The sequence below is a fragment of the Cantharellus anzutake genome (assembly GCF_015039405.1).
Source record: "Cantharellus anzutake strain C23 chromosome Unknown EI90scaffold_23, whole genome shotgun sequence".
Classification (NCBI taxonomy): Eukaryota; Fungi; Basidiomycota; class Agaricomycetes; order Cantharellales; family Hydnaceae; genus Cantharellus; species Cantharellus anzutake.
Window position 1 is genome coordinate 931,308 of NW_024066973.1, and position 26,521 is coordinate 957,828.

Sequence of the window (26,521 nt, forward strand, 5' to 3'; positions counted from 1 at the left end):
GGTTGATGTTTATTGGTGAGATTTTTTTCCTGTTTGTTGGTTGGTTGGGCTGATTTCATGCTTTTGCTTTTTTATTATTCGATAGCTTGTAGTGCGGGTGGTTTCGTGTTGTGTACGATTCCGAGGTTGCATTATCATGTTTTGCTTGGATCGACGGCGATCGTTGGAGCGACTGCTTTGATGCTTGGCATTGATTGCTTTACGACCGCCGGTTTGAAAGAGGTAAAGTTTTTTTTTTTTATTTCTTCTTTTTAACTTCCTTTCATTCAAATCCTTTTTTCTCTCCCTAGTTCTACATCTACAACCTAGGGTTCCACGAACTCTTCCCCAAATTCGCTTCCTTGCACTCCGGTTTCCCTGTTTCCCAAACGATGCAAATCGAACTGGGTCTCATATCGGCCGTTGCGTTAATGGGAGCTGCGATCCAGTTCCGTGTGTTGACCATGTTACAGTACAAGCTGAGGCAGATATCGGAGGAGCATAGGAGAAAAGACGAGGAGCTCGAGCGAAAGGCGGCAGGCAAGTTCAAGACCGGAGGAAGGATTTCGGTGGAGAGGGAAGAGTGGGAGAAGAGACATGGGAGAGGGGATAGTTCTGGGAGCGGTGGGAGCGGCGGGAGTGGCGGGGATTTGGAAAAGGGTCTTGGTGGTGGCGTGGGAAGAAGGACTTCGATAGCCGGTGTGCCGCTTTTGAATCAGGATGGGGGTACGTCCTCTCCTGGTACGCCTAGCTATACGGATCGACCTCTTTCCCTTTCCTCCGTTCTCAACTTTGGTGGTGGTGGTGGTGGGTGGACCGATACCGCTCGATTCTGCGTTGGTGGAGAAACCGTCTCAGGCTCCTGGCATCTTACCTCCTATGGATTTGGGTACTCAAGTGAAGAGTCAGTTACCTGAGGAGTTGATATCCAAGACGTCGACGATCGATGAGCATCCGGAGATCAAGAAGCGGATTCAGTTGATTGAGGAGATTAGAGAGTTGAGGAGGAGCATTGGGAGTTTGGGTAGGAGCACGACGGATATGGGTGGTGGTGCGATTACAGGTTATGGTGAGATTGACAGAGATAGACAAGCGGCGCTGGAGAGGGCTGGTTCTGGATATGGTATTGGTAGCAGCGGCGGCTACTATAACGGTAACGATAGAACGCGAGTGAAATCGATGATCGCGATGCCGACTGGACGTCCTCTTTCCACACCATTACCTTATCAACTCCACTCGTATCAACAGTATGGACCACAGCAGCAGCAGCAGCAACAACAACAATCGTCGTCGTCCCACTCAGGCACGATGACGCCTCCTGCTACGATCAGGCGTCCTGGTAGTGCGCCCCTAACGAGGGGTGAAGAATGGGAGACGTACGTTTCCGAGAGAAAATTGTTTACGCCGCCTGCGGGTGTGACGGCTCCTATCCAACCCTCACCTCTTCCGGAGGGTTTGAAGGCGAATACTAGGATTGTACCGTCTGAGGCTGTTAGCGCTGCGGTTGAGGAGAGGAAGAGGAGGGAGAGTTTGTTTGGGTTGGGGAGTGATAAGGATGCGAGTGGTAGGAATTCATCTTCGTCCGGTGGTGGTGGTGGTGGCGGTGGTGGATCAGGACTTGGATTGAAACTCGGAGGCGAGAATGGTACCGGTCGGAGGTCGTCTTTGTTGGGTCTTGACTTCATGTTGTCCAGTCGGACGGGTGAGGGTGGTCAGCCTGAGAGTCCTTCCTCTCCACCCCCTCCTCGTATCAGTACTGGTGATTCTCCAGTGACACCTCCCGTGGCAGGACCATCTTCTCCATCCCGAGGAACTCACTCGCATCGACGATCACGTAGTCTAGGGAACGTCTTTTCACGTCTGACTCTCAATAAGAACGACCCGCCCGTCGTCCTCCCACCTCAACGTTCGGCTTCACCTCCACCTACCCCTCAACCACGCGTCGTGACGTATGAGGAACTGCAAGAGCGACATAAGGCGAAGATGAAGAGGATGCAGGAACCTATCAGTCGTGCTGCAACGGAGGAGGCTACGCTTGCCGAAGCGAGGAGTCGATGGGAACGATCGAAGGCTATCGAGAAGGAAGTTATGGAGCGGAAGCTAGCTGAGGCTCAGGCCAAGTTGAAGGATCGCGGTGGAGTTGGAACGAGGGTTGGTTCGCATCGACGATCGCTTTCGCAGACGCAAGTGCCGGAGCGGAACCCGCTTTCGTTGGAGAGGTTGAAGAGTGCGGCGGGTGGTGGTGGGTTGGGGAGGATGAGCGCGTCGAGTAAAGTGGAGGAGTGGAGGAAGTATCGGACGACGACGACGACGACAACGACGACTACTCCTCCTGCTGGTGCTGGTGCTAGGACCAGTGCTGAGGTTGATGAAGATCAGCCGCTGGCGCAATTGCAGTCACAGCAGAAGGATGTGGGTGGTGCAGGTATAGGTGTTGGTGTTGGTGTTGGTGGGGCGCGGAGAAGGTCTGTGAGTGGGAATCGAATGTCGTTGAGTGGGGGGTTGGAATATGAACGGAGGAGATCGACTAGCGGTGGTCTTCTTGGAGGTGTTGCTGCTGCTGCTGCTGCTGCTGCTGCTCCTACTGGCGTGCCACCTTCGTCGCCCAAGTGATGGAGTTGGTCGTCGGTCATCGTTCCGTGGTCACTACTAGTCTTTACATGTCAGGGTGTGGGGACAGCCGTCAGCGTTCGACGACGTGCGAGTTCAACACACACACACGCTTATTATCACTTCCCGTCGATATCCACCCACCTTTTTTTTGTTGTTCTTTTTGGCCGCGCATTTTCGTCGCCCCACCCCTCCATTCGGTTCTCACACTCATCTCTCCTCTGGTTCAGAGTTCTCGGCACCATTACCTGCTTTTGCTTTCCGGAGCTAGGGAAGTAAGAGAATAATGATGTCCTCTCTCCGCTCTCCCCATCTTGCATCCCTCCACCTCCATCTTTGTTATTCCATTTCACTTCTCACAAACAGACTCACTATCTCCCCCCCAAGTCTTGTCTCATTCAAATACTTTTGTTATTTCGATCTCATTTTGTTCCACGATGGACTTGCAACTATTTCTTCGAAGTCTTTTTCCTTTTTTTTTTTTTTTGTTTTCCCCTCTCTCATCCACGCATACATCAACGTAACACCTCGCACGACATACATAAACGTACAAATGCATTCCATTCAATCATGCATAACACTCATGCAACATTCGGCAACGCCGAAAAAAACAAAACAAAAAACAAAAACAAGGATCAAAAGCAGTTTTTGTACTTTCCTCACACCCTCCCAAAAATATACATATATACTGTATCCATTTTTTTCCCCTGTTTTCTCCTCGCAATCGATGTCGTCACCTCATTTCCCCCCTCCCCCACCGTTTCTCACCCATTTTCCCTCTTAACCCTAGTACTACTGTCAGCGCTTTCCATTCCTCGATCAATCAAATCAATCACACACCATGTCTTGGTTCTTTTGTTTTGGTTTTACCCGTGATTGGGATTTTGTTGTGGAAGAAATTCATCTATGAGCGCAAAATTTTTCCTGGAGAATGGAATACAACTAGTATTGTATTGTACGTACAACGACTTGCTATCACAACATGATTGCAACGGATCGTCGATCAAATCAAATGATATGTACATGGTTCATTGGCTATGATGTAGTTGTATAATACGGTTGCTGTAGCTGCGCTTGCGCAATTAACTGGCGTTATATGTAACAGGTTCGATCCAAAGCGGGTATAAAGTGGAAACTGTTATCTACAGATGGGGATGGGTAGTGTATTTCCTATCGTCTGGTGAGGCTCTACCATGTGGTACCGGTACCTCATACCTAAGCGAGCGGTTATCCATGCTCAACCTCAAAGATAAAGATCGGGTGGATGACCGACGTGAGGCCCAACCTGCAGTTTAATTCTTCCCAGCAATAATGGCCATGCATACAAAGAGGGTGGTTTTGCCCGACATCCTTGTCTGAATATCCCGGCACCATTCGATGGTGCATGAAACACAAATTGTCAGGATCAACACCACCGTCTTGCTGCACTGTCTACCTCGACCATACTTCCATCTAGTACGACTAGGCCTCCAGATCAGTCAAGCTGCCCCACCACCACAGTGCACGAACTGTGGGACGAACACGGCGACACCGTTATGGAGAAGGGGGGTGCTAACAAGGGAGAGATTAAGTTATGCAATGCTTGTGGTGACTAGTGCCGCCGACGAATTTCATGCCATCCAAAATTTCGGTTGAGAATATTCCCCCGATGATAGCGGCATGATTCGTGCCTGCCTAATTTGAAAGCGTATCAGACTAACGAGACGCGCTATTTCGCGGGACTGTACTTCAAGTTACAGAGGATATCCAGATGAACGGAAAGTCGGCTGCTTGTCAGGATCTGTCAACGTACCCTGGGCGTAAGTCTTGACACCTGTCGATTCGCTGAATTGAGTCCTCCTATTCGGGCAATCCTGACTCGTGTCTACCATTGCCTCGCGACATGTTAACTAAATAGTCTGACTGCGTAATATGAAACGTACTACGCCTTCCAGTAGTTAGGCACGGACCAATCAAGTGCCCGGTTGAGCCAAAATAGGGTCGTAGTGCACATGTATGCGGTGACAGAAGGAAGTTGTACTTGTACCCGGTCGTATCGCGCGCGTGGGGAAAGTACCAAGTTCATGATCCAGCAGTCGTCAGAGATGATGTATGCTTGCCCAGAAAATTCAACCCCCTTCACAAGCAGAGTGTTGAACCGTTTATATACGTAGTGACTATAGCTGACCAATGGGTCCGAGCATACTCAGGTGTTGTGGTGATAAATCAAATGCACAAACAGACCATTCGGTCTGCACTTGAGCAGCAGCCAGATCACATTTTCGCCGTTCTTGCATATTCTTCAATTGGACTCAGCGTGATGTCATCCGAGCCCTTGGTTATAATGTCTGTCACGCTTTCCCCCACTATCGCAACAAACACATGGTTTTCTGGGTTGGTCAATCTTCCCTCATTTCTTCCCAACGCCCCCATTTGAACTACACTCACTTCGGCCTCGACGGGCAAGCCCCAAATACGCAAAACAGTATCGAATACGTGCCTCCTGTAGACCATTGTTGTTGCCGTCGCTAGCACCATCCCGCAGAACTATTATGAAACCCTAGATGTCAATCGTAACGTCGTCGAGAGACTGCATTTCGTAATTTTGCTCGACGAAATCGCCCAGGTCGGGAGAGTTCCACCAAAACAAAAAGAAAGCCAAGGGAAAAAAACTAAGTGGAACTGCAGCACTCAGGATTCCCGTGTAGTCCCCTACCATAGTACTAGCTGAGCGGTACTCGGCTTAACTTCGCAGATCAGACGGGATGCGGTGCTTTCCAAGTCCTATGGCCACAGATGGTCTCGGCTGCATTCCCACCTCTGATGAATATCTATACTGCTAGGGGTTGACAGACAAAGGCAGTAGATTGAGGCTTGAACGTGATACATATAGGAACACGGATGTGAGGCAAGTGAACGCAGTCGGAATATTGTCGCTGGGCGAGAATCACTTCCGACGTGGTGTCAGTACGACGCCAAGCCGTCAAAAGTTCGCTGCAAAGCCAGCGAATGAGGAGGCCAGGAAGCGTGGGAGGAGCGAGGCAAGCCAATGAGAGAGCGAGAAATGCGAGGCGATCAATCCGAGCGCTTCGATCGTAGCTCGCCCCAGCTTTTGGTATATAGATGTCGTCCAGGCTGCGTTTTTCGAAAGGCGTGTGCTTAGATTCCTTCCCCACACCACCTAATTCGATCCCGGTACCCGCCTCATACAACTTGCCTTAGCTCCGGTGAAAAGAAAAATCCTATGCTTTTGAGCGAAGAACGCTGGTGCATCAAAAAGTTTCCCAAATGGCCTTTCTTAGAAGTAGTACGACACCAGGAAAGGTGTCAGTAGCTAGTTGATTGGCTGACTGGAATGCATTGAGTTTGTAAGCGCCGGATCGGGAGCCGCCGAGGCTGAAAACGAGTCACCTCGGTCCATCACACTTTGGCTTAGTTAGCACCCCGGAGGTCAAAAGCGTTTTCTCACTAGGTTGTCGTACATCGTGTGATCCCGATTCTTGATGGATTTCGTCCTCCAACCGCCGGTGCATCGCGTTCTTTGTGCCGATTGTGGTGGGCTTCGTACCTTTTTCAACAAAAGGGTTTATCTAATATGCGCTTCCCTCAGGGGATGTAATCGAGCCCAACTCCGCGAATCTTTGCGTGAATTGTTTGAGGAATTCGTGAGATCGCTTGCACCTTCACTTCTTCATTGTCCATAAATTCACAATGCTTCAGTGTAGATATTACAGAAGGCATCCCAAAGCAATGTAGGTGGTTTGCGTGACGAGCTCCGTGCGTGCGACTTGAACTGGTTCCTCATTTGTAATCATCAGCGTCAGTAAGCTACTGCAGGAACTGTGAACGATATTTGGCGCCACCCGCCACTTGGTCCGTTGTCCAGCTGGAGTCCCGCGAACTCCTTGCAATATGCCTAAAGAAGCTTAAGGGGCTAAATAGGGTCCGGCTTATTGATGCTGGGTTCATATGGACTGAGCCGCATTCAAAGCGCTTGCGAGTAAAACTGACAATCCAGAAAGAAGTAAAGAACATCTCACCCCGCGTGTGGGTCCTCGCTCACCAGTTTTGCAGGTATTCACATCCACAATCCTTCAACAAATATTTGAAGTGGAGTACATTATACAGTATGGACAGTGTCCCGATTGTTCGAAACTGGCTGCCAAGAACACTTGGAAGGCCCTAGTTCAAGTCCGCCAGAAAGTCAGCCACAAACGGACTTTCCTATATTTGGAACAGTTAATCTTGAAACATGGTGCGGACAAGGATACCATTTCGATAAAAGAAGTGAAGGATGGATTGGATTTCTACTTTTCTCAACGAAGCCACGCCATCAAAATGGTCGATTTCCTCAGCGCTGTCGTGCCTATTAGGTGGGAGGTTTCCATTTGAAGATGGTTTTGTATTCAACTTGGCCATAGGCAGAAGATTTCGGAACAGCTGTTGTCCGCAGACACACACTCAAATACGGCGAACTTCAAGTTCACATATTCTGTGGAAATAATACCTATTTGTCGTGATGACCTCATATGTTTAACTCCCAAACAGGCACGAGGTTTTAGCAGCATTAGGTCTGTGTTTTCTCGATAATTACGATGGAAGGTCGTATTCATCCGCTTCACCAGTCCTCTCACGCTGTGTAGTCGGGTTGGGAATTCTCTTCATCTCATTGATCCGAGTACACTCTCTGTTGCAGAAGTGGCATCGCCCGTATACTGGCGGAACCCTTTCGAATCCCTTGCCACTGTCTCTGATCTTGTGGAGTTTACTATCCTAGACATAGAACTGTCTGGAACAGCGAAGGGTAAATGGCTGCTCGCAGACGCTCAAGTCGCACCAGCTAGTGCCTTTCGATCGGGCGGCGTTACAAATGATATAGATATGGATGATATCGGTGGAACGGATGCGATATACCACACTCGTACACATTTAGGGGCTATTCTTCATCCAGGCGATTCAGCTCTCGGTTACTTCATATCTCGGAGCAATTTCAACTCGGATGCCTTCGATGAGTTGGATCCTGGTCGTATTCCTGACATCATATTAGTGAAAAAGAAATACCAGCGTCGTAAAAGAAGGGGTCGCCCGCGTAACTGGAAACTCAAATCCATCGCCAAGGAGGCGGAGGAAATTGAGGAAGGCACGAAAGGCTCTGGGCGTGGGGCAATCGGGCGACGAGGGGGTCTTGATCAAGCTCGCGTGGAGGCTGATTATGAGTTATTCCTTCAAGAACTAGAGGAGGATCCGGAGTTGCGTGGGGCTGTTAACTTGTACAAAGTCAGCAACAAGGACGCAAAAGCACCGGGCACCGAACACGAGGAAAAGGGCAAGGTTGCATTTGCGATGGACGTGGAGCCTACATCAACACCAGCTGGTGCTGATGAGGAAAGCGAGGCCGGAGAGGATGATGGTGACTTCCCAGAGATAAAGATGGAGGAGCTTTTGGACGAGTTTGAAGGGTTGGGCATTACAGACGGAGACACAGCAGGCGAGTAAGTACTTCAGTTTCCCTGTTGTGCTCCGATAGTGCATTTTGTAAATACATCATCTATTTGGTTCGGTTGGTTCGAACAACCTAGCTTTCATGCGCCAACCTTCCGTGTCCCAGCCTCTGAACTCAAACACGTAAAAGTCGGTCACCTTTTTGGGACTTTTAGGGTTCCCACGAAGTAGTTTCCCATTCTTATCGTATACCGCCAAGGACTAAATCCTCGGCTTAGTGAAGTTCCATTAAGTTAGGGTGAAACGCACTTGAAGTGTCACGAATTGAACCAACACCTGCTGAATACCAGCCCTAGGTCCTGTAACACCAATCCCTGCATCAGGGACATGGCGATACGAGACACATTGCGTCTTCTTGGCTTCTCCGTGATACGTCCATACCAGCTTGGTCCCGCTGGTCGTGAGTTTTTTTATCTTGGTTTCTGCTTCTTGGGCGATGGGGTCGCGGGCGACATCTCGTATAGCTTTCATGTCACCACTTAGCAGGGGTGGGAGAGTGAAGACCTTCAAGAACCATCCACAAGGTGGATCAATACACTGCGGCACTCACCTCGCCAACGCCTCGTTGTATTTCAAGTAACAGTCCAAGGCGAGTCGCCTCAGTGGTCCCAGAATTGCAGTTTCCCTCCCTGAGCGGAAGAAAAGTAGGCTCGGGCTGAAAACAAAGGGTCTGCGTTTGAGATGGGGGAAAACGGCAGGGTGTACTGTCGAAAGGTATAGACTAGGAAATATACTAGTTGCTACATCAAAAGGAGTAAGGTGGATAGGATGCGCACTGTGTGGAATTTTTGGCCCTTTCTTTCCATGCATCCTTCAACCAGTTCCAACAGCCCAGTATCCCCTGCCTCTCCCATGAAGCCTTGAATGGGGAAGGTACCCGTAAGTCTGGCATAATGTAAGCATGTCGACGTCCAGAAGATCTGGCGGCACACACCAAGCACAGGCATAATCTGTCCAGCAAGACTGAACTCCCCCAGCTCTGCCTGCTTTTTCTGCATTTCCAGCAATTTGTGCTGCCGTTCTACCTCGTCTAACTTCTCGAGCTCCAACGACATTGTTCTCATTCGCTTTGTCAGAGATTTGGGCCGAGTCGCATATTCTCTTATGCGTGATGGTCTGATGAGGATGCATTGCCGCTGGAAAGCGGGTTGTCGCAGACATATTTGGCGGGAGAGGAATTGGCCTTGCATCGTGAGAATGATAGCGTCTCTCACGATTCGGCATTCTCCATTGCCTGCATCCGACATCTACATACGCCAAAGAAAACTCATTCGTCCAGCATGCCTGTGGGTGGCGTTTTCTGAGCACCGGAGCTGTGGGCTTATTGACTTCTTATTGTTTACTCATGCGTAGCGTCAATCTCGATCCCGGCCCGCTGCTCGACCTGCGGCACCTGCTCCGTCTGCACAGCAAAGTCGGGGTGCTCACACTGCTGCCGCTCCGTCATATGGAGGAAGCGTTCCTCAGAATCCCTCTGCGGCACCACCCTCAGCTGCTCAAGCTAGATCTCGCGAACCAGGCTTGCTTACTCAGATGGCAGCGACAGCAGGTTCAGTAGCCGTTGGCTCTACCATTGGTCATGGTCTATCGAACATGCTCTTTGGTGGTTCCAGCCATCCCCCGGCACCTGTCGCGGAGGCTCCTCCAGCCCCTCAAAACTACCAGACCTCGCCCCTAGCTGTGATGTTCAAGCTCGGGGTCAGTTCTCACACGTCGACCTGACCTGGCATCGTTCATTACTAATATTTGTAATCTTCATCCCAGACTTTACGCGGTGCTTGGAAACCAATGACGCTTCACAATGTGGCTGGTTCTTGGAAAAGTTGAAAGAGGTAAGTCGCTGTTTCGGCAAGTTAATGTTTGTGCCGAGTGACGCGTAACTCCTCGCAGTGCCAAGCTGTCTCCCGTCAATATTAGATTTAAGCATTTATCAAATGCGGGATTAAATGAAAATTTACACAGAACCCCTGTCCCAACTTTTATGTAGAGTGGCAAAAAATTGCATGTCGACAAATACCTGGTACATACATATCACGCGACTTTACTATCGTCACAAGAACACGCCAGAATTTATCTCGTCTTACCATGCCTGTCTTGCCCCCTCCGCTTCTGAACCGGCAGGATGAGCAACACTTGTAAGGATTTGTGCTTAGTATCCCGGCTACCTGAAAGGTCACTATCATACTCCTTGAACATGAGGGAACAAGTTCCAGTATTAGCTGAGACTAGCAGGTTCTGTGAGGGTGAATGAACCCAAGATTTTGGCCCCAAAGACCCGAAATACGAGTGCCGCGGTTCCCGGATTTTGTGCAAGATTTCATTTATTCATTCGCATTCAATTCCCCTCCAGATTTACCGTTACTTATTAATAAAGTACAAGTGGCAAGCGTTCCAGTCGAGTTAAAGGTAGTAAGGTATACCGTAGATCACTGGAGCCGCCCCGGTCAGATATTGCAGCTTGCAGATGTCCCGAGAAGTGGCGACGGCGTCCACTACTGATGTACCAACGGCCCCATTGGTTTCCGCGCAGTCTTGGTCACTAGGATTCGCCCTTCGGCGTACTCCCTCCTTGCGGCGTCCCGCGGACGAGCACAAATGAGCATCGGAAAGCGATACCCATTTTCGTACGTTACTTTCGTCTAACCGCAGTTTCTGGAAAACAGATTCTGAAAACCTATCGATGTCTTTGTCCGTAACATCCCACAAATTCGCTATGAGGGAAGGGCTAAAGTAGATGCAGTATGGCTAAGCATTAAGCAAGCCGCATTGTAGTGGTACTCACCATCCCGCGATCATGTAGTGATATGGGTTTCCAACCCGATCGAACTCGCCCATGTCTTTCAGAACTCCCGACGAACAACCCCATAACATTGTCGATGCACACTTTGGCAAGTTCCTGATTTTATGTGATCGGATGTATTGTTCAGCGCCACCATGTCCAAAGTATCTAATAGATTTAGTTCCGTAAGGATTAGATGGTGACCCGATCAAGGAAAAGCAATCCGTCTAACATCACCAGATCATGTGTGGTGAGTGCACGAACGAGTTCTTCCTCAGCTGGCACTCGGCCAATAATTCCTTCCCATCCCACTTTTTTCATTTTGTTGAGCCAGTCCTCGAAGCGCTCCTGGGTGGACTTCAGATCGCCGCTTGGGTTTAGTATGAAGAAAGTTCTCTTGGGATTAATTGTTGCACGATCGACGATAGGAAGATGCAACCCCCCCAAAGACGAAAGAGTAAATCCTCTCAAATGGTGGGCTAGATGTACACGGTCAACGAGGAATGAAACTGACGGGATTCTGCTAACAGGGCGCCCTCTGAGAACTGGTATGGACTCCCATGGAATGCATTGCAGTTCCTTGCCAAGGACTAAGAAGAGGTGGTGATCCTTCGGTGGCAGTACATCATGCTTCGCGAGGGCTTGCGCATGTTCCTCAAGTACAGTCCGAAGATCGATGACGAGCTAACATGGAAAGTTTTAGCCTCGACTATCAATGACTGCAGAAGATGCTGAAAAGTACCTGATCAATATCTATCTCCGATGAGGCGACTTGAGCACCGTGGAGCTGGAACAAGTCCAGCACGAAGTATGCCAAGTCTTCGAGTTCCTCATCTCGGCATTTGGGAGATAGTGAGGAGAAACATTTCAAGATGGCATCATCTAGGTGCAGATGACTTTTGCTTTTCCTGTCACGAACACAACCATTTCTCCGCAACACACGCTCTAATTTCGTGCGAAACGAATCCACTACCTCCAATGGAACGTCACACGGTTCGCAGAAGGCGACCTTCCATTGAAACTGAGCCGATGATCCCATAGCCGTAGAGAAGCTACAAACCTTGAAAGCACCTAGCCAGCAGTATTCAACATTTTCAACAAATGCCTTTAATCGCTGATCCAGAGCCGCTCGCTCCGCCCACCACAATCTGCGACCTTCCCTTTCTTGGATGTTCTTTGCATTCTGGGCAGTCTCGTTGCTCCTCGCTATAATCGAGCCCAGCTCTTCCATGGCACCCTCAAAAGAGAAACGGGGCTCATCGTGATCTTCCCGCCGATCATGGCGACCGATAGGTAGGTGAAAAATAAGCGGTGGTTGGTAGGCTCTTTGTCTAGTCAGGATGAGAGTACTTCTGTCTTGGGTCACATTTACGCCTACGACAGTCCAGTGAGGGGGAATCAGATCGATCTGGGATGCAGTGAGGGAGACAGGGTCCCAGGAGTGAGACATGTAACGATGTCGGACTTCGCGCCAGTAATCATGCATCGGGGGATTCTTTGGGTTATCGACGTCGGAATCGTCGCTGTCAGCGAAGAGTGTAGTTTTCTTACGTGGTCCAGCTGGTGGAGCTCTGAGCGGAGATCCAGTTGCAGACATCCGATGCCATTGCAAGTCGTCCTGCATCATCGATAAAGACTTAACGTTGATACAGTCTAGAAGCTCATGTCGAAGTGTAAACGCAGTATTAAGATCTATAAGGGATGTCAGCGAGTGCGCCCTATTCCACAAGGGATGTAGCCTAACCGAGAAGCGACGCCGTCACTATCGACCCGTTCCTCGCCTTCACTCCTAGGCTTGATTGGAACGTCCTGATAAGCGCGAGGCATTTCACCGCTTCGTGAATCTGAAGGGAAGACCCAATTGGTTGATTTGACTCTAAGCAGGCCCAAAAGAATTTCTCTGCCGTGCTCAAGGCGGCCAGTAGTTCCCGCGTGGCCGTTGGTGGTGTCGCAATATCTCCTCCAGTCATCCCCATTGGCACTGCTATGGCTATGAAAGGGCGTTAGCAAAAGATATTTGGGAATCTGTGAAACGGAAATACTGGCGTGACTGACTCGATTCTGGGAGAGAGCTAAGAACGATGTCGGCGCGGAATCGTGCATGCACTTCCTCAAATGTCAACCTCCCCATCAAGAGATGCTCGAATCCCTGTCTCATTTAATTAGACGTTAAAAGAGAGTTTCAGTATGGTAAAAGGAACCCGCCTTCGTCACTTCTGTGTGGGACAGCGCTAGGAATCGGTCAAGGAGCTTCGCAAAATCGGAATTGGCCCCTGCATTATCCCGCGATAACCAAACTGCACAATATCATTTAGAGCCTCGACCACGTCAGGACCATATATGGCTTACTTTGTTGGCGAAGAATCAGTGCGAGAATTGATGGAAATAAATCCAAATCCTTAGTTGCAGAATCGCACTGATCGTTTGCATCTCGGCCGCTTTCAGTCACCTCGAATTCGGATCTAAGGGTCTCGAAGGCGTACATCGCAGCTTCAAAGGCGCGTCCTGCGGCTTCCATGTTGCCTTCGCGCATACTGAGATCGCCCCATACACGATGGAGATCTATTTTCTCCAGGGAAACGAACTATTGCCAGTTAAAACCCTCCTTGATGTTGAGCGATAGCAACTTACAGTTTCTGTCATCATTGCCACCTCTGACAAGTACTTTTCTCCCACCTCCTGATTGGCCGAAAGGAGTTTGACTTCACCTAGCACCAGCTTCACGCGAAGTGTGATCCCCAAAGCGTTGACAGACTGAGCCAAGGCCAAAGCCTTGTCGAGAAAATATTCCACTTCGCGTACGGAGCCACGAGTATAGTATATTCTCCCTAAGGTAAGTTGAACGTCTGCTATAGACTGTAAAAGATGTGTTGAGGGTTGATGTGAGAGTGTAACTAAGCAGCCTTACCTCCACTACCTTCCATTGCACCACATCTAGATTGGAGCTTGGTGGCTTGAGAATGGATACAGGGATTCCAGAAACCTCAAATGGATTGGGTGAATGGTCTAGTGTCCCAGGCGGCGCAGAAACGGAAGTTTCGTACAACCGAGCAAGTAGTTCCGCAGCGCGGGACCACAGGCGGAGAGATTGCAGTAAGCCATCAATCCCAGCTGTCACGTTGTCCTGTAGGTTCTTTAGTGGCTGATGTATTCAACATTGAAGGACACACCCTCGATATTTGGATGGAGGAAAATGCCTGAGAAGCCAGTGCAGCTGTTAGTAACGATGCGAGTCGGAAGTTAGCTTTGCTCGGTCCCGATGACGGCCTCTCTGCTTCGATAGTCTCCATCAGTGCCAAAGCATTATTGTACCCTGCTAACGCCTGATCTGCGTTTCCTGTGCTTGCTATGTGGACTGCGTACTGAAGGAATAACTCCACCTGTGTTTCCTTCGTGACAGTGCCCTTGTAATCACCCAATACCGCGAAGGCCTCGGCATACATAGTGGTTGCGCGCTGAAAATATTCCAAACGACGGTATTCCCGTGCTAAATCTACTAAGATCCTAATTCTAGCTAAACGGAGGTTGTGAGGATGTTGTGCGAAGTTCTGTGGAACTTACTATTTTCCCAGCTTCCAGGAAACTTCGCCAGACCCAATCTGACTCGCAGAACCTCCAATTTTGGGACGATGAGCCCTACACTACCGAAAATCCGCCCAAGGAGATCTGAGAAACTGTTAGGCCCCAAATTGTGTCAGTCTCGTAAGACTGACCCAGGTGGGAGTCGACAAACTCGATGTCGTCAAATTTCGCCTGCGATGGCTTTGTAGCACCGAGTAGACAATTGATGGGTGCAGAACTGATTGCCTTCGTCGTTTCTATAAAACGTAAGGCTCAGGATGAAGTGAGGAGAGCTGACAACGCACTCTTAGACGCCTGCATCAATTTCCCTTGGTGCGCTGTTTTCTCCTGGGTGATCTGTTCTGAATTTCTTTAAGAGCACCAGAGGCACTATGTTCGATTTCGGATTGCGCAGGGAGCACGTAATCGCGAAAAATTATCATTGACAAAGAAGCTTGGGAGCGGATATCACATAAAAGTGTGGCAGAATCCCCCAAACGATGCGTGATAAGAGCTGAGAGCAGCGACACAGTAGCGATGTATTGCGGAATAAAAGGTGTCAGGAGAGCATCACGAGTGTCTCCATATCGCTTTGAAATGGAGTCCAGGTTCGGGGCACTGACTGTGTGAGCATCTGGGCACAGCAGCCTTTGAAGTTCGTTCCGGGTTTCAATGGCAGCAGCGATATCGATATTGAGGTAAAAAAAAGTTAACATTTTCATGAGAATCCTTGCATCCGTATGTTAGACAAGTCATCGTCTTCTCAGGATGCGCTCACCGTATTCGGCGAATCGGATATTCTAGATTGTATACGACGAGGCAGCTGTCCATGATCTTCTTTTGCATTGTTTGGCTTTCTTTTAAGCGAAAGCCAGGATGTCTGCGGAGCGTTGACAATTGGACTTCCATAAGCATTGCCACAGCCTCCTTTTCCTCGTCAGTGGTAGGAATGTCCATGTCAGAGAAAATGTCAAGCAGTGTGACAGAAGAACAATCAAGCAGCTCGTGGGTTGTGAAAAGCGTCAACCTCTCCAGGAGCGACTCAAGGGGTCGCATACCAGGGCTCGAAAGAAAGAGATCCGCGGGCAGAATCCGGTGAGATAATCCTGCAACTTGAGGGAAAAAATGTCGTGAAGAAACAATGCCGCGTTGAAACGCATCATATGCAAGCTGGATGCGAAGATGAGTGATCTGACATAGGGAAGGGGGTGGCTTCGTACCCTACGATCTCCGGTGCGTGACTGACAGAAGCCAAGCAACTCCCAACGCTTAGGCAAGGCGTTGGATATTGAAAGTTGGCTAGCCTGTAGCCCTTGATCTGCCGCGTTTGGCAACTTTAACCCTTGTAATTCTTGTGCCAGGTGACAAGATTGGGTCAGGAAGGGTACAGCTGTCGCATGCTGACCCCGATTAAATAAAGTAACCGCAACAGTCCAGAAGGCAGAAGATATGGACTTCAACAGTGCACTCGATTGGGCATCTAGTTCAGATGCCAATTTGCGGGCAACTGACGCAGCTCGATCCAGGAACTCTCGAATGGTTCTTGGGTGAATGCCTGGTTGTGCTAAATTGGTACGAGCAAGGCATATCAGTGAGTCAACGCATGAGACACCATACTCCGCAACGGGTGCCACCTGGGAATTTGTCAAGTGGATCGATACGGCGGAAAGTAGCTTGGAGGCAGCAACGGTATATGCGCCCTGCAAGGCATCGTGCGATTTTGTTCGTCTCGCAACAGGGGTGCTTGGTCGCGATGAGCTATCCACAGAAGCTTCAACTTCATTATCATCGGCTTCTAAATGCTCAAAACGAGAGACTAGGAGTTGAGTACACCTTTGTCTTAGTTTATTGAGCTCAGCGTTGATCTTTCGGGTATTTTCAGGGGCAATCGCTCCCTCCGCAATCAGCTGGGTGCATTCATCGACGGTTAAAGCACCCAAGCGAAGAGCGCTGAAGTCGGCTACATGGTTTTTAAAGTCAGAAAATCCCGACAGCAACCTCGGAGAACGGACCTTGAGGATCGGAGTGCAAAATCTCCAATATTGAACTATAGTCCGACACCATGGTACACAACCGAACGACCTTGAGGTCAGCGCCTTTTTGCACATCGTCATCTTGGCTGTCAGACTCAAGACTCTTCGACGCATTTTCGAGCATTGATTTGAAGCGGTCAATTTCAGAGCGACTTTTTGTCTGAATGAGGGGGGGGGGTTAAAACAGCCATGATAAAGCCTGAATAGAGTGATAACACTCACTAGTCTAGCCAGTTTCAAACGATACTCGCATATGCCGATGAACCCTTTCCCATGGAAAAATCTGGAGGTGTCTTTGCGCTCCGATGCTTGCAAGAATAGGTCGTCCAACAAGGTAGCCACCGGCTGTCGTGCGTTATCGCCGACAGCTCGAACGTAGGAGGCGGAGTATTTCCCCGCCTGATCCCAGAAAGGTCCCTCCTTCAAAATGGGACTTGAAAGGAGACACTTCAAACTCCAAGCGCGGATACGAAACAAAGTACGAGCCGATAGCGGAGGCCCACATTTCGCTGCAGCCTGAAAGGCGCTCGTAAAAAGGGCGGCGCACTGTGACTCGGACAGGTGCTGATGCAATACGGTTGACCACGCTAGCAAGGTGCCGTTGTTCAAGAACGCCTGTATGACATGGTGAGATGTTGGGCTTATTGTTTGACTGAATGGCGTACATCAATAGTTTGTTCAGTTGCCAATGGAAGGTATGACTGAAGACTATGAAGTTGGTAGGCTGCCGCCAACGACGGCAGGTTGTCATCATCGACAACATTCCCCGAGGCTGGCGAGGGAAGACCGAACGCGACGCCCACCTCCCCGGAGGGCCCAGAGAATTCTCCACTCATTTGTGGCAGTAGCGGGCAGACGAGTTTCAGAACATACGGTCGCGCCTCTAAGAGTAGCCTCGAGGCATCCTCAAACTGAGCGAAAGCTGCTGGTGAGCAAGTAGACAACAAAGTTTCAAGGACGGATTCACCAGTTCCAATGAAATCGCGCGCCCAATAATCTGAGCTGCCGATTTCTCTACATCCATTGGACGTGCAACAGGAGATGCTCTCAGTTGACTTATACATTTACAAGCGATGGATAGAGAACTATCCAATGACTTCCGTGAGATATCTTTAATAGGGGTAGATACTCTCCATCCAAGCTGGACGGCATCGGCGAGCTTCTGTGATGAGATTTTCAAATCAACCAACGCTTGGGAGGCGACCTGTCTTGGGTCGTCAACAGTCGTGGCGTTCCCCTTTAGCTTCCCGGCATCAGAAGATGCAGTATTCGGGGAGATATGAAGAGTCTGGTCAAGCCTTTTGGCTAGTAATTCTTCCGGGTGCGTTTTCGAAGAGGCAGTGGTTTGCTTCGTGTGGCGTAACGATGAAGTGGTCGAGATTGTCTTCTTTCCAGAGGTATCAATGTGAAGATTTGCATCCAGTCTCTTCGAGAGCTCTTCTTCAACATATGTAGAAACCGCATTTTGAGAAACTAAGACCGACTTTGATGATGACGGTGCGTTGTGACGAAGAACATTCGAAGAAGTTGCTAGTGAAGATCCTGCGGATTTTCCAGCAGATATAGTCCCAGAGCGTGTCGTTGTCCTCCCTAATGGTCTTGACGGCATTTCCGGGCCCCCCTTCCTCATATTCCCAGTACAAACGCGTCCAACAGATAGTGCAAGTAACGAGTTCGCGGTGTCGCAGTCAACAAGGTGCAACAAAACAAGCGCCGGATACAAACGCCCCGATTAAATTGCTTTCGTCATAAAAAAAGCAGCGCAATGGTGAGTGCTCATTAGCTTGCGAAACGCGAACTAATGATATGCTTAGATTATCCCCGTGCGATGCTTCTCTTGCGGAAAAGTTGTAGGTGATAAATGGGATGAATACCTCAGGCTCTTGGAGAATGGCGTGAGCGAAGGGTGTGTGGCATGGCTCAATGCCTTCTTGGAAAGAATCTGATATCGCTCTCCAGCGATGCACTCACTGAATTGGGGCTAAGGCGATACTGCTGCCGACGCATGGTTCTAACCCACGTTGATCTCATCGAAAAATTACTACAGTACAATCGTGAGTCATTGCTCCTCGCTTGCGGTGCGCAGTTCACTCAGCTTCTCTACCGCCTAGCTATGGAACGATCCAAAGACAAGAACATTGGGGGGTAGAAGAATTGTTTGGAACTCAGAACATGTACCATTAACCCATTCCGAACCCATATAATTCGAGACTTAACATCAAAGTCAACCCATAGTTAGAAGCACCCCATCAAGTTCCCTGGCCACGACGTTATTTGGGCTCAATTGTTTCAATTCCCTGCGTCGCCTCGCGTTTAGTTCTGTGTTAGGGACATCCCATGCCACTCACTGAAGCTTTGCCTTGTCCCCTCGTTCCTTGCACTCTTGAGCCGCCATCTTCCACTCATTGCATTTGACGTAGAGATCCACCCGTAACTTAGAGTCGCACTTGGGGACAAAGGATGCCGCTTGCTTTGTGTATCCCTGACTCACGAGATACTCGACGAAAGGCTCGTAACCAATGGGGCTACGCTTCGATTTGGCGAATGCATCCAGCCCGTCAAAATCTTTGACATCCACCAAAGCGTGAAGTTTGGTATACCACCATCTAAATACGCAGCTTGAGGATCATACTGAAATTCAACACTCGGACGAACCTTTTGTCAGGCACCTTGAAGTCGTTTCGCAATCGTTCCGCTTTTTTGTGAAGACCCGCGACAATGCATGCTCGGATGGTCTCTGTAATACTGAGGCCAACGAATTGTTTTGTTTCGTCTAAGTCTTTCTCGAGCTGCTGCTGAAAGGCGAGCAATTTGAGATATTCATCCATCATCTACTCATCATCAGTCACACGTCACTGAACAGGGACAATTCCTCCTACTTTGGCTTCAAAAGTCCTTTGTTTATCCTCCGAGAAAAATTTAGCCGCAATTTTGATATTCTCAATCTTCGCTGCTAGGCCCTGAGCGCTGACTCGTAAGTACCCTGGTGACACACCCTGGGCTGTTAGCTTACCGTCGCATTCGCAGCTTCTTCCAAAGCCAACGTTGCACTTTCAGTCCTCCTGTCATCTTGGAACCAGAAGTCCCTCAACAGTTCTCTGTTCTGTTGCCGGGCGTAAACCTGAAGTAAATCTGCCGCCAGTTTCAGCTTAGGGCCGCCTTCCTCTATCAATCGGAAGAAGTCCCCCAGATTTAGGCGACGTTTAAGGTGAAGTAATACATAATAAACTGTGAACATCGGAATTGTAAGTCGATGAGACGTGGGAGATATTCCTTGGAGCAAACCTAGATCGGTGTCTCCGCTGTCAACCGCCTTGGTGAGGGCCAGCTGGTCTTCATTCATCGTAAGTAACAACGGGACTTGGTCTCCTGCCCTCGGTTCATGATCCAAAAGCTAACACGTGTTATTTTCCCATCTATGACTCTTGCAGGAGCAGTACCAACCATCGTAGCCAGACGACTCCTTCCAGCACTCCAAGCTTTCTTCGCGATTTCAGAGTAACTCACACCCTGGGACGCCTCCGGTCCAAGAGCCTCGAACTTAGCAACAATCAACCCACAGACTTCTTCATCGTCATTCTTCGCCCGTTTTGTTTCTTCGTCGATCTCCACTCTCGATTGCGAGATCTTGGCAGACGCCCAATGTCGAAGTACGACGTCAGGTTTAAGCTTGATATACATAGATATCCGAAGCGCAAGGAGGTGGAGATTGCGTGTGGTGAGGCGGTTGATGAGATGGTGAGGGGAAGCTTGGATGTACCTGCCGTCGCCGGATGAGCTGCTAATGCTTTATGACGACGTGGAGATAAGAGCATACTGGGTATAAGTGATGGGTATGCCGATTTCGAAATAACGAACAGCGTTCAACACTTTAAGCGCTTGACCCATCTCCACGAGATCTGTTGGGTTGTAGAGATCGAGGAAAGCACGACCATACAATGCAGCCTAGAAGAGTCAATACACGTTACTTCAATCCCAACGGCACGATGAAAAGGACATTACATTCAACAAGCGCTTTTGCCAATATGGCTCAAGCTCGTGCCCTGCTGCTGCAATGCATGTATCAACGGCCCCGGCAAGCTCTGGTCGTATACTTCGAATAATTTCATCCGATCTCGGGGACTTTTTCTCAAATAGTTCAAGTGCGTCAAAAAGAATCGCGGCCGCAGAAGTAGATCCAGGTTTAAAGACCATCTCTGACGGCCCTGGAAAGGCTTAGAGATCATCTCGGCTCCATAGCAAAATCGAACAGACTTACGGGGCACCTTCTGCAAAAAATCGCACCTATCGCTGCTGATTATCCGGACACCATCGATCTCCGAAATGAGATGTGTTGGTGAGGTGTAATAATATCTGTGTAAGATTGGAGGGTTGAGTCGGGTATCCAAGCAAATAGCCTCACTTTAGCACAGTCCCGAAAGGACCAACCATAACCACTATCATCTCCCAGTTCATTACCAATGTATCGTTACCGCACCACACAAGTTGTTGCGGCGGGCCTTGCATTCCTTCAGTCGTTGTATCATACTCGGTATAACTCTCCTGAAAATTTGATGATACGACCCAAAGAGTCCCGGAGACCGTCAATAGAGCGATGGCCTTTCCACTTGGGGAAATGACTATGTGTTGAAAAGGTCCCCTGGAAATTTGCTGATAGATTACAGATGAGATAATGGGGTAACGGAAGGCTATTATGTCGCATACTTGGTCAACGCTTTCCAAGCTATCAACACTCAGTATAGTATTTTCATATGGGAGCAATACTTCGACATGGCGACTGAGACTTTGATCGGGGGAACAATGTCCCAACACAGTGGTGGCTGCGACAGAGCTGGAGCATTCACGTATCACCAATAAGCTCACTATGGAATATGCATGGCACTCTTACCTGTGGAGCCAATGACACTGGTCTACCACCCTCCCAACCTTTCACTTCCATAAAACCCAAATTACCAGTAAGTGCCACCATCCCAAAGTCATGAATAACAGCGTCGACGACTCCTGAATCTTGTGCTTCTTGTCCCAGGGAATTCTGAGAGTATTCTCCTTGGAGATCGTACACCCGGTAAACACCGTCTTCGTTGAGTATGACGAGTTGTTCATCATATGACCAACCCATTTTCACTATTTTGCCGAGCTCCCACTACAAAAAGCATTTATAAATCATAATAAGCAAGTGAATGTCGCACAGACACACCGGTATTGTGATAAGCAGCGCCCCAGAAGAGGAGAACACCTGTACTTGGGGCTTAGATGTGGTATGTTGCCCATATTGCACAATAGCCGACTCATTTCGGCGAAGTGCTACATATCGTCTTGAGAAAAACGGAAAGATCTGATGATCGATGGGACTTCACCTATCGGTCCACCACGTCTCGCACCAGCGACGATGAAATCGGAGAGCGATGCAAGGCTCCATTGCATCGCGTAGACCTCCTGTCGCCTGATAAAGCCGTTAGAGAGACGTTTCCCTCATTGGTATCTCCTATTCTTACCTAAAGAACGATGTGCCATCTTGATTTGCCTCCCACGTAGTGGTGGGATGCTGCACTGACATGAATTCGACCACACACGAGGCCGAGCGAACAGCCACTAAATTCGCACGCACCCACGTACTTGCACAAACCGCTAGGCAGGACTCCAGCCTCTATGACTTCGTAATACACAACCGCCGTCAATTGAATAGCTCATCCTGAACACAGCTAGCGCACGTGTGAATACAGGGCTCTACATTGCAACAAAATGCCTGTCCCGTTGCTATGATTCAATTTTAGGCACTCAGCGGCTACACTCAAGCAGCAACAAGGGAAGGGGTAAGAACAAAGGCTATATTGTCATTAATGTTTTATAGTACACCGGGGCTATGCTACAGGTTGTATAATGCACAAAGTGACAAACGTGGGTTGGATGTGGGATGCTGCCCGTCGGGACAAGGCGGCATCAAGGCTTGTGTTTCGACACGTCCACACCACTATCTCGTGGTTTGCCCTCGTCAGCATTAATATTGGCCGTGGAGATGTGCTGTCACATCGGCCTGGTTATGCTTTGCCAGGCATTTCAGCACCTTTTCCTGGGGATATGGAGATGCCGTCCTAATGCCCGCTTCGTAGATGGCCCAGCGTCTCGCCTCCCAAGGGTCTTTATCTTGGCATCAGCAAATTATCGATAGCCTTGACTACTCCGCACAACGGGATCCACTCACAATCTGTGATGATCCCATCGACATTGTATTCGGTCACGAGCTGCTTCACGGAGTTGAGGACGTTCACTGTCCAGGGTTTAACCTGCATCCCAAGCTTATGCGCCTCGTCCACCATTTCCTTCGTTGTAAAAGCAACGTGTCCAGGTAAAGTTGGGTCAGAGGTGGTTGAATCGGGCGCCACAGCATTGGGCTTGAAAAGGAAAGGAAATTCATGTTGGACCAGAGGTAGAAACGAAACAGCATGACTTGCCGAAAGGATGTGGGCACCTATAGAATGAGCAGCTTGCGCCAGTTGCTCACCAAGCGTAGGTCCAGGGAAATCCTTAGGATTTATCCCAGCTAACCAAGGGGAGACGGTGTTGTTGGGTCCAGAGTACGTCGTACTGAAAAAAAAAAAAGCAGAGCAGCGTGAGTTCTTTTTCGCTTCAACTGAATATCCACATGAATTTACCCATCAACGAGAGCAGACAAGATAATCGATGCATCCTTCTTTCTCATGCCAATCAAAGTCCTCCAATCAAAGCTCTGGAAAGTGATAGCACCAGGAATCTTATAATACGGAGTCGAAACAAAGATCGCGTGTTGCTTGTTGACGAAATCATCGACGCCCTTGGTGAGGTTCGGATATCGGGCGTCAATTTTGGACTCGATATTGAGCCAAACTTTGTGTTCTGGGTCAGCACATTCAAGGAACGAGAACAATTCTCTCAAAGTGGAAATTCGTGTTCCTGGGTACGCAATTTGAAGTGCTTATGAGCGGGCGAAAAAAAAAATCGGAAAGTTAGGTCCACACAAATATCATGTTTCCGAAAATGCACACGCACGATAGCCTGACAGGCGTTCCGAACCGCAATCCAGAGTTTTTAACTGGGCCAAGGTAAGCTGTGCGATGTACTTCTCCACATATCTGGGCTGATCAGGCTTTTCTGTACAGGTGAATTCATAGTCATTTCGGAACTTACGGGAACATGGGATCACCAGGAGTGACGGGCTGCGTGTCCATACACTTTGTGGGATCGATCTTCTCATCATGCCAGACCACAACGTGTCCATCTTTCGTGATGCCGTTGTCCATCTCCAGAGAAGTGGCTCCATTGATAAGACCCCTCATATAAAGTATGGGTAAGTTCCTCGATATGTCGATATTGGACGGAGGATATGCTCACCAAGCAAAGCTGGGAATAGTGTTCTCGATTGTGTGGCCGCGCCCTCCCCGATGCCCTTGGATATCGTACACCAGCGTCCTCTCTATCCATCCCCCGCTAACAGGATATGCATCCGAAAGGTGTGCGAGTCCAAGGAAGTACAGAAAAAAGGCGCTTATTGTTGCTAGTATCGCTGCCACGATGGTGAAAGGGAGGAATGGGCGAAAGCCCATCCCGCAAATATCTAGAATCACCTAGCGAGTTTATCGCTGGTGAACAAGAATTAGCTACATGTTGCATAACACATGAATGAAAGGGGGGAAACTTAGATTCACCTCAGTTCGCTATGCGTGAACTGAGGAAAAGTCGTAAGGTCCAAAAATTGGTGTTTTATAGTCAGGCACTAGGAATGCGCACTTACTTTAGCAACCCAAAGGGGGAAACAAGGTAGATCTTAGCGCCGCAAGACTCGACACCAACAACATGAGTTGGCCTCAAAGAAATCTAATAGGGAAGTGAGGAATTTCGCACAGCCAGTGGTTGCACGTTCGTTCATCAACAGATCATTCAAACGATGTGAAAACAAGAGCTCGATTCAGTGCCAATATATCAGGGAGACCCTTGTTGGGGTGGGAACAGAAATTGGCCCTCCCTGGCGAACCCACTGACTGATAGATCTTTTCTGATATGCAGCGTGTTCTCACAATTTCAGAAGAAGCATCGAGTCTGCATCGAGTCAATGCTACCTCAAAGTAGTTGCTACGTCCCTTGCGCTCGGGATCATGCTCAGTTCCTTGAACTGGAAGCATTTCAGCGATGTGCCCATGTGTCGATATTGATGGACGACGCCAAGGCGATGCATCAATTAAGTGAGGTCTGAAGTCCCCGATGCACGTGGGGCACCAGAGCAAGCCAGAGCAAGGTAACCAGCCTCCAAAAGGGGAGCGGTCCTACTGTGTCTAGGAGGACTTCGAGCAATCCGAAAGGTAGTTGGTTTCCCGTTGCTCCAGTACCAGCTTACTTGACGACGGGATAAAAATGCCTCATCAAAATTCAGGCCAGGCTGCCAGAGCTGGTATTATGAAAAAAAAAAATATATTAGCATGCTGTCAGATATATTTCAGACTCAGCATGCGGTTTATGCATGGCAGATGAGCGCTTAATGCATGACCCGTTCTCATGCCTGTTTTCCATCGCACGGACTTGGGTGGGTACGTTGGGTTGGGAACAATAATATGAGCTTGACTCGGCGAATTCCATAAATGACCAGTCTTTGCGGCGTTCCCTGGCCTGATTTGGCTTAGAAATAATATGCCGGTTCCTTTTAGCTCAGTTGTTGCTCTTTCCTCCATTCCTTCCTTCTCCTCTCCCGCGCTCATATCATGTTGTTTTCTCTAATAGTGGTGGTGCTAGCGCCCAGCGCCGCTGCTCTCACTATCATGTGGCCAAATGAAGTCCTGCAGGAAACCAACCGCTCTGTTCAGTGGTCTGGTGGCATTGTAACGTAGATTTCTGCTAATGCATTGCCCATTGCTTGGCTAAGGCACTTTTTTCTATTGCTCCAAGCCACCATACGAACTCGATATCAATAGGTGTGCCGCATCCATCGCTGAGATCAAGTACTCGGAGTAATTGATGATATTCCTCCCCTTCATCAAGCCTTTACCCAACGAAAAGGCTGAACACCTATATTGGCAACGACCTTATCTTGTACTGGTACGTCGACCTATCTTCGTGGTGCTAGTCAGCGGTCCATGTTACACCAATAGGTACATAGATGTGCCCCAGGGACGGTCATTCAGTACAATGTCACTGATTCCGTCGGTATGACTGAGCAATTCCTGGATGCTTAACGACACTCAAAGTGCCCACTCCAGGGACACACATCAACAGCACGGCACTGACTGTTCAGGTGAGGACTTTATTGCAGCCAGAAGTCTCAAATCAAGCTCCCAATCTGCCCTGCATCAAGCCCAACCCTCTCTTATCTAGCGCCTCATTGCTGTCGATAAGTGTTGGTATCCCAGTTTTCCACGTTTTCGGGCTTACCTCCACAAATCCGCAGTCAACACAATCCCTGGCTTCTGTGTCTTCAGTCAGCATAATTTCCACCAGCTCCACTGGTGCTCCTGTAAATACCACACATTCTTCGAATTGGACGTTTTCCACTCATCCCAACTATTTTTCCACAGACCTCCACCCACTCAAACCCATCATCCACACTATCTAGAACTTCCAACTCTCCATCTCCGACACGAACATCTTCGGGCGGACGCAGCAATACTAGAATAATAGCCGGAGCTGTTGGGGTACCGTTGCTCTATTGCTCATTGGCCTTGCGGCTTTCTTCTTAAGACGACGAAGGAAATATTCCCAACAGACGGAGGATACGGAAGAGCCGTATACGGTTTATCCCAGTGGTTACGCTCAAGTTGCCACCCAAAACGTTCCTTCGCCGGCCCAGAGCGCGCCACTGGACACCATTTTGTCAGCGTACCACACTGATGCTATGGATCCTTCAGGAGTCTCTGTCTTCCCAGGGACAGTAGGTAGTATGATGACCGCACCCACTAACGAGGATGAAGAGTATTATAATCGCGTTGTGATGGGTGGGAGAGGTGGATACGTTCGAGTTAGTGGTGTGAGGGGATATTCATCGACACCAGGCTCTGGCTGAAGCATATAGTTCCTTCGCTTGCTACTATGGATCTCCTCACTTCTCCAATCCATT

The 26,521-nt window shown here is 49.1% G+C and overlaps 10 protein-coding genes across 10 annotated transcripts; 6 read left to right on the forward strand and 4 right to left on the reverse strand.

The window, feature by feature from the left end:
* The first annotated feature begins 359 nt into the window (after positions 1 to 359).
* Positions 360 to 2,917, forward strand: EI90DRAFT_3058138 (uncharacterized protein). Its single transcript, XM_039060350.1, has one exon. It carries the CDS (start codon positions 859 to 861, stop codon positions 2,590 to 2,592), a length of 1,734 nt encoding a protein of 577 aa, XP_038916207.1. The 5' UTR covers positions 360 to 858; the 3' UTR covers positions 2,593 to 2,917.
* EI90DRAFT_1028994 (uncharacterized protein) lies at positions 2,734 to 3,467 on the forward strand. The gene has a single exon (XM_039051425.1). The coding sequence runs from the start codon at positions 2,876 to 2,878 to the stop codon at positions 3,371 to 3,373; it is 498 nt and encodes a 165-aa protein (XP_038916208.1). The 5' UTR covers positions 2,734 to 2,875; the 3' UTR covers positions 3,374 to 3,467.
* Positions 3,468 to 5,949: 2,482 nt separating this feature from the next.
* Positions 5,950 to 8,159, forward strand: EI90DRAFT_2972626 (uncharacterized protein). The gene is made up of 7 exons (XM_039055757.1): positions 5,950 to 6,123; positions 6,179 to 6,233; positions 6,289 to 6,320; positions 6,387 to 6,592; positions 6,643 to 6,941; positions 6,990 to 7,139; positions 7,194 to 8,159. Exons 1-7 carry the CDS (start codon positions 6,072 to 6,074, stop codon positions 8,062 to 8,064), a joined length of 1,665 nt encoding a protein of 554 aa, XP_038916209.1. The 5' UTR covers positions 5,950 to 6,071; the 3' UTR covers positions 8,065 to 8,159.
* EI90DRAFT_3058141 (uncharacterized protein) lies at positions 8,051 to 9,023 on the reverse strand (the record flags this gene model as incomplete). Its single annotated transcript, XM_039060351.1, has 5 exons — positions 9,005 to 9,023; positions 8,847 to 8,955; positions 8,621 to 8,791; positions 8,320 to 8,548; positions 8,051 to 8,271 (listed from the first exon to the last, which is right to left on the reverse strand). Coding segments are annotated over exons 1-5 (677 nt in total), but the record flags the coding sequence as incomplete, so codon positions are not given.
* A 285-nt stretch (positions 9,024 to 9,308) lies between these two features.
* EI90DRAFT_3058143 (uncharacterized protein) lies at positions 9,309 to 10,160 on the forward strand. The gene is made up of 4 exons (XM_039060352.1): positions 9,309 to 9,356; positions 9,424 to 9,772; positions 9,835 to 9,902; positions 9,961 to 10,160. Exons 1-4 carry the CDS (start codon positions 9,351 to 9,353, stop codon positions 9,985 to 9,987), a joined length of 450 nt encoding a protein of 149 aa, XP_038916211.1. The 5' UTR covers positions 9,309 to 9,350; the 3' UTR covers positions 9,988 to 10,160.
* A 310-nt stretch (positions 10,161 to 10,470) lies between these two features.
* EI90DRAFT_3123681 (peptidase family C50-domain-containing protein) lies at positions 10,471 to 18,052 on the reverse strand (the record flags this gene model as incomplete). Its single annotated transcript, XM_039063635.1, has 20 exons — positions 10,471 to 10,795; positions 10,853 to 11,017; positions 11,082 to 11,533; positions 11,592 to 12,541; positions 12,594 to 12,839; positions 12,905 to 12,998; positions 13,064 to 13,146; positions 13,199 to 13,433; positions 13,481 to 13,705; positions 13,758 to 13,973; positions 14,020 to 14,363; positions 14,411 to 14,523; positions 14,583 to 14,667; positions 14,793 to 15,139; positions 15,189 to 15,580; positions 15,631 to 16,370; positions 16,423 to 16,603; positions 16,666 to 17,058; positions 17,109 to 17,354; positions 17,411 to 18,052. 20 exons carry the CDS (start codon positions 18,050 to 18,052, stop codon positions 10,471 to 10,473), a joined length of 6,474 nt encoding a protein of 2,157 aa, XP_038916212.1.
* A 205-nt stretch (positions 18,053 to 18,257) lies between these two features.
* EI90DRAFT_2920427 (8 kDa subunit-domain-containing protein) lies at positions 18,258 to 18,592 on the forward strand (the record flags this gene model as incomplete). The annotated part of the gene is made up of 3 exons (XM_039054743.1): positions 18,258 to 18,349; positions 18,403 to 18,497; positions 18,555 to 18,592. Coding segments are annotated over 3 exons (225 nt in total), but the record flags the coding sequence as incomplete, so codon positions are not given.
* Positions 18,593 to 18,667: 75 nt separating this feature from the next.
* EI90DRAFT_2920480 (vacuolar assembling/sorting protein VPS16) lies at positions 18,668 to 22,000 on the reverse strand (the record flags this gene model as incomplete). The annotated part of the gene is made up of 16 exons (XM_039054747.1): positions 18,668 to 18,740; positions 18,792 to 19,049; positions 19,099 to 19,274; positions 19,323 to 19,403; positions 19,457 to 19,671; positions 19,729 to 19,837; positions 19,888 to 20,203; positions 20,261 to 20,388; positions 20,446 to 20,648; positions 20,702 to 20,796; positions 20,846 to 21,093; positions 21,148 to 21,263; positions 21,307 to 21,586; positions 21,641 to 21,747; positions 21,801 to 21,886; positions 21,939 to 22,000. 16 exons carry the CDS (start codon positions 21,998 to 22,000, stop codon positions 18,668 to 18,670), a joined length of 2,553 nt encoding a protein of 850 aa, XP_038916214.1.
* A 441-nt stretch (positions 22,001 to 22,441) lies between these two features.
* Positions 22,442 to 24,023, reverse strand: EI90DRAFT_2920430 (PLC-like phosphodiesterase; the record flags this gene model as incomplete). Its single annotated transcript, XM_039054744.1, has 7 exons — positions 22,442 to 22,581; positions 22,646 to 22,835; positions 22,866 to 23,028; positions 23,097 to 23,394; positions 23,470 to 23,552; positions 23,608 to 23,751; positions 23,812 to 24,023. The coding sequence occupies 7 exons, from the start codon at positions 24,021 to 24,023 to the stop codon at positions 22,442 to 22,444; spliced, it is 1,230 nt and encodes a 409-aa protein (XP_038916215.1).
* Positions 24,024 to 24,903: 880 nt separating this feature from the next.
* On the forward strand, positions 24,904 to 26,377 carry EI90DRAFT_1029287 (uncharacterized protein). Its single transcript, XM_039051426.1, has 9 exons — positions 24,904 to 24,997; positions 25,192 to 25,289; positions 25,357 to 25,384; positions 25,450 to 25,506; positions 25,560 to 25,614; positions 25,668 to 25,702; positions 25,763 to 25,804; positions 25,856 to 25,921; positions 25,983 to 26,377. The coding sequence occupies exons 2-9, from the start codon at positions 25,240 to 25,242 to the stop codon at positions 26,142 to 26,144; spliced, it is 495 nt and encodes a 164-aa protein (XP_038916216.1). The 5' UTR covers positions 24,904 to 24,997; positions 25,192 to 25,239; the 3' UTR covers positions 26,145 to 26,377.
* Positions 26,378 to 26,521: the final 144 nt, after the last annotated feature.

What these genes read in the sequence shown, in the direction of transcription:
- EI90DRAFT_1028994 (XM_039051425.1), top strand. Translation starts at nt 2,876, where the DNA reads ATGATGTCCTCTCTCCGCTCTCCCCATCTTGCATCCCTCCACCTCCAT.
- EI90DRAFT_1029287 (XM_039051426.1), top strand. Translation starts at nt 25,240, where the DNA reads ATGAAGTCCTGCAGGAAACCAACCGCTCTGTTCAGTGGTCTGGTGGCA. An exon ending in CGAACTCGATATCAATAGGT is followed by an intron (nt 25,385 to 25,449) that starts GTGCCGCATCCA and finishes CCCTTCATCAAG; the next exon opens with CCTTTACCCAACGAAAAGGC. An exon ending in CAATGTCACTGATTCCGTCG is followed by an intron (nt 25,615 to 25,667) that starts GTATGACTGAGC and finishes TGCCCACTCCAG; the next exon opens with GGACACACATCAACAGCACG.
- EI90DRAFT_2972626 (XM_039055757.1), top strand. Translation starts at nt 6,072, where the DNA reads ATGGATTTCGTCCTCCAACCGCCGGTGCATCGCGTTCTTTGTGCCGAT. An exon ending in AGAAGGCATCCCAAAGCAAT is followed by an intron (nt 6,321 to 6,386) that starts GTAGGTGGTTTG and finishes TGTAATCATCAG; the next exon opens with CGTCAGTAAGCTACTGCAGG. An exon ending in AGCGCTGTCGTGCCTATTAG is followed by an intron (nt 6,942 to 6,989) that starts GTGGGAGGTTTC and finishes ACTTGGCCATAG; the next exon opens with GCAGAAGATTTCGGAACAGC.
- EI90DRAFT_3058138 (XM_039060350.1), top strand. Translation starts at nt 859, where the DNA reads ATGGATTTGGGTACTCAAGTGAAGAGTCAGTTACCTGAGGAGTTGATA.
- EI90DRAFT_3058143 (XM_039060352.1), top strand. An exon ending in GATGTTCAAGCTCGGGGTCA is followed by an intron (nt 9,773 to 9,834) that starts GTTCTCACACGT and finishes TCTTCATCCCAG; the next exon opens with ACTTTACGCGGTGCTTGGAA. An exon ending in TCTTGGAAAAGTTGAAAGAG is followed by an intron (nt 9,903 to 9,960) that starts GTAAGTCGCTGT and finishes AACTCCTCGCAG; the next exon opens with TGCCAAGCTGTCTCCCGTCA.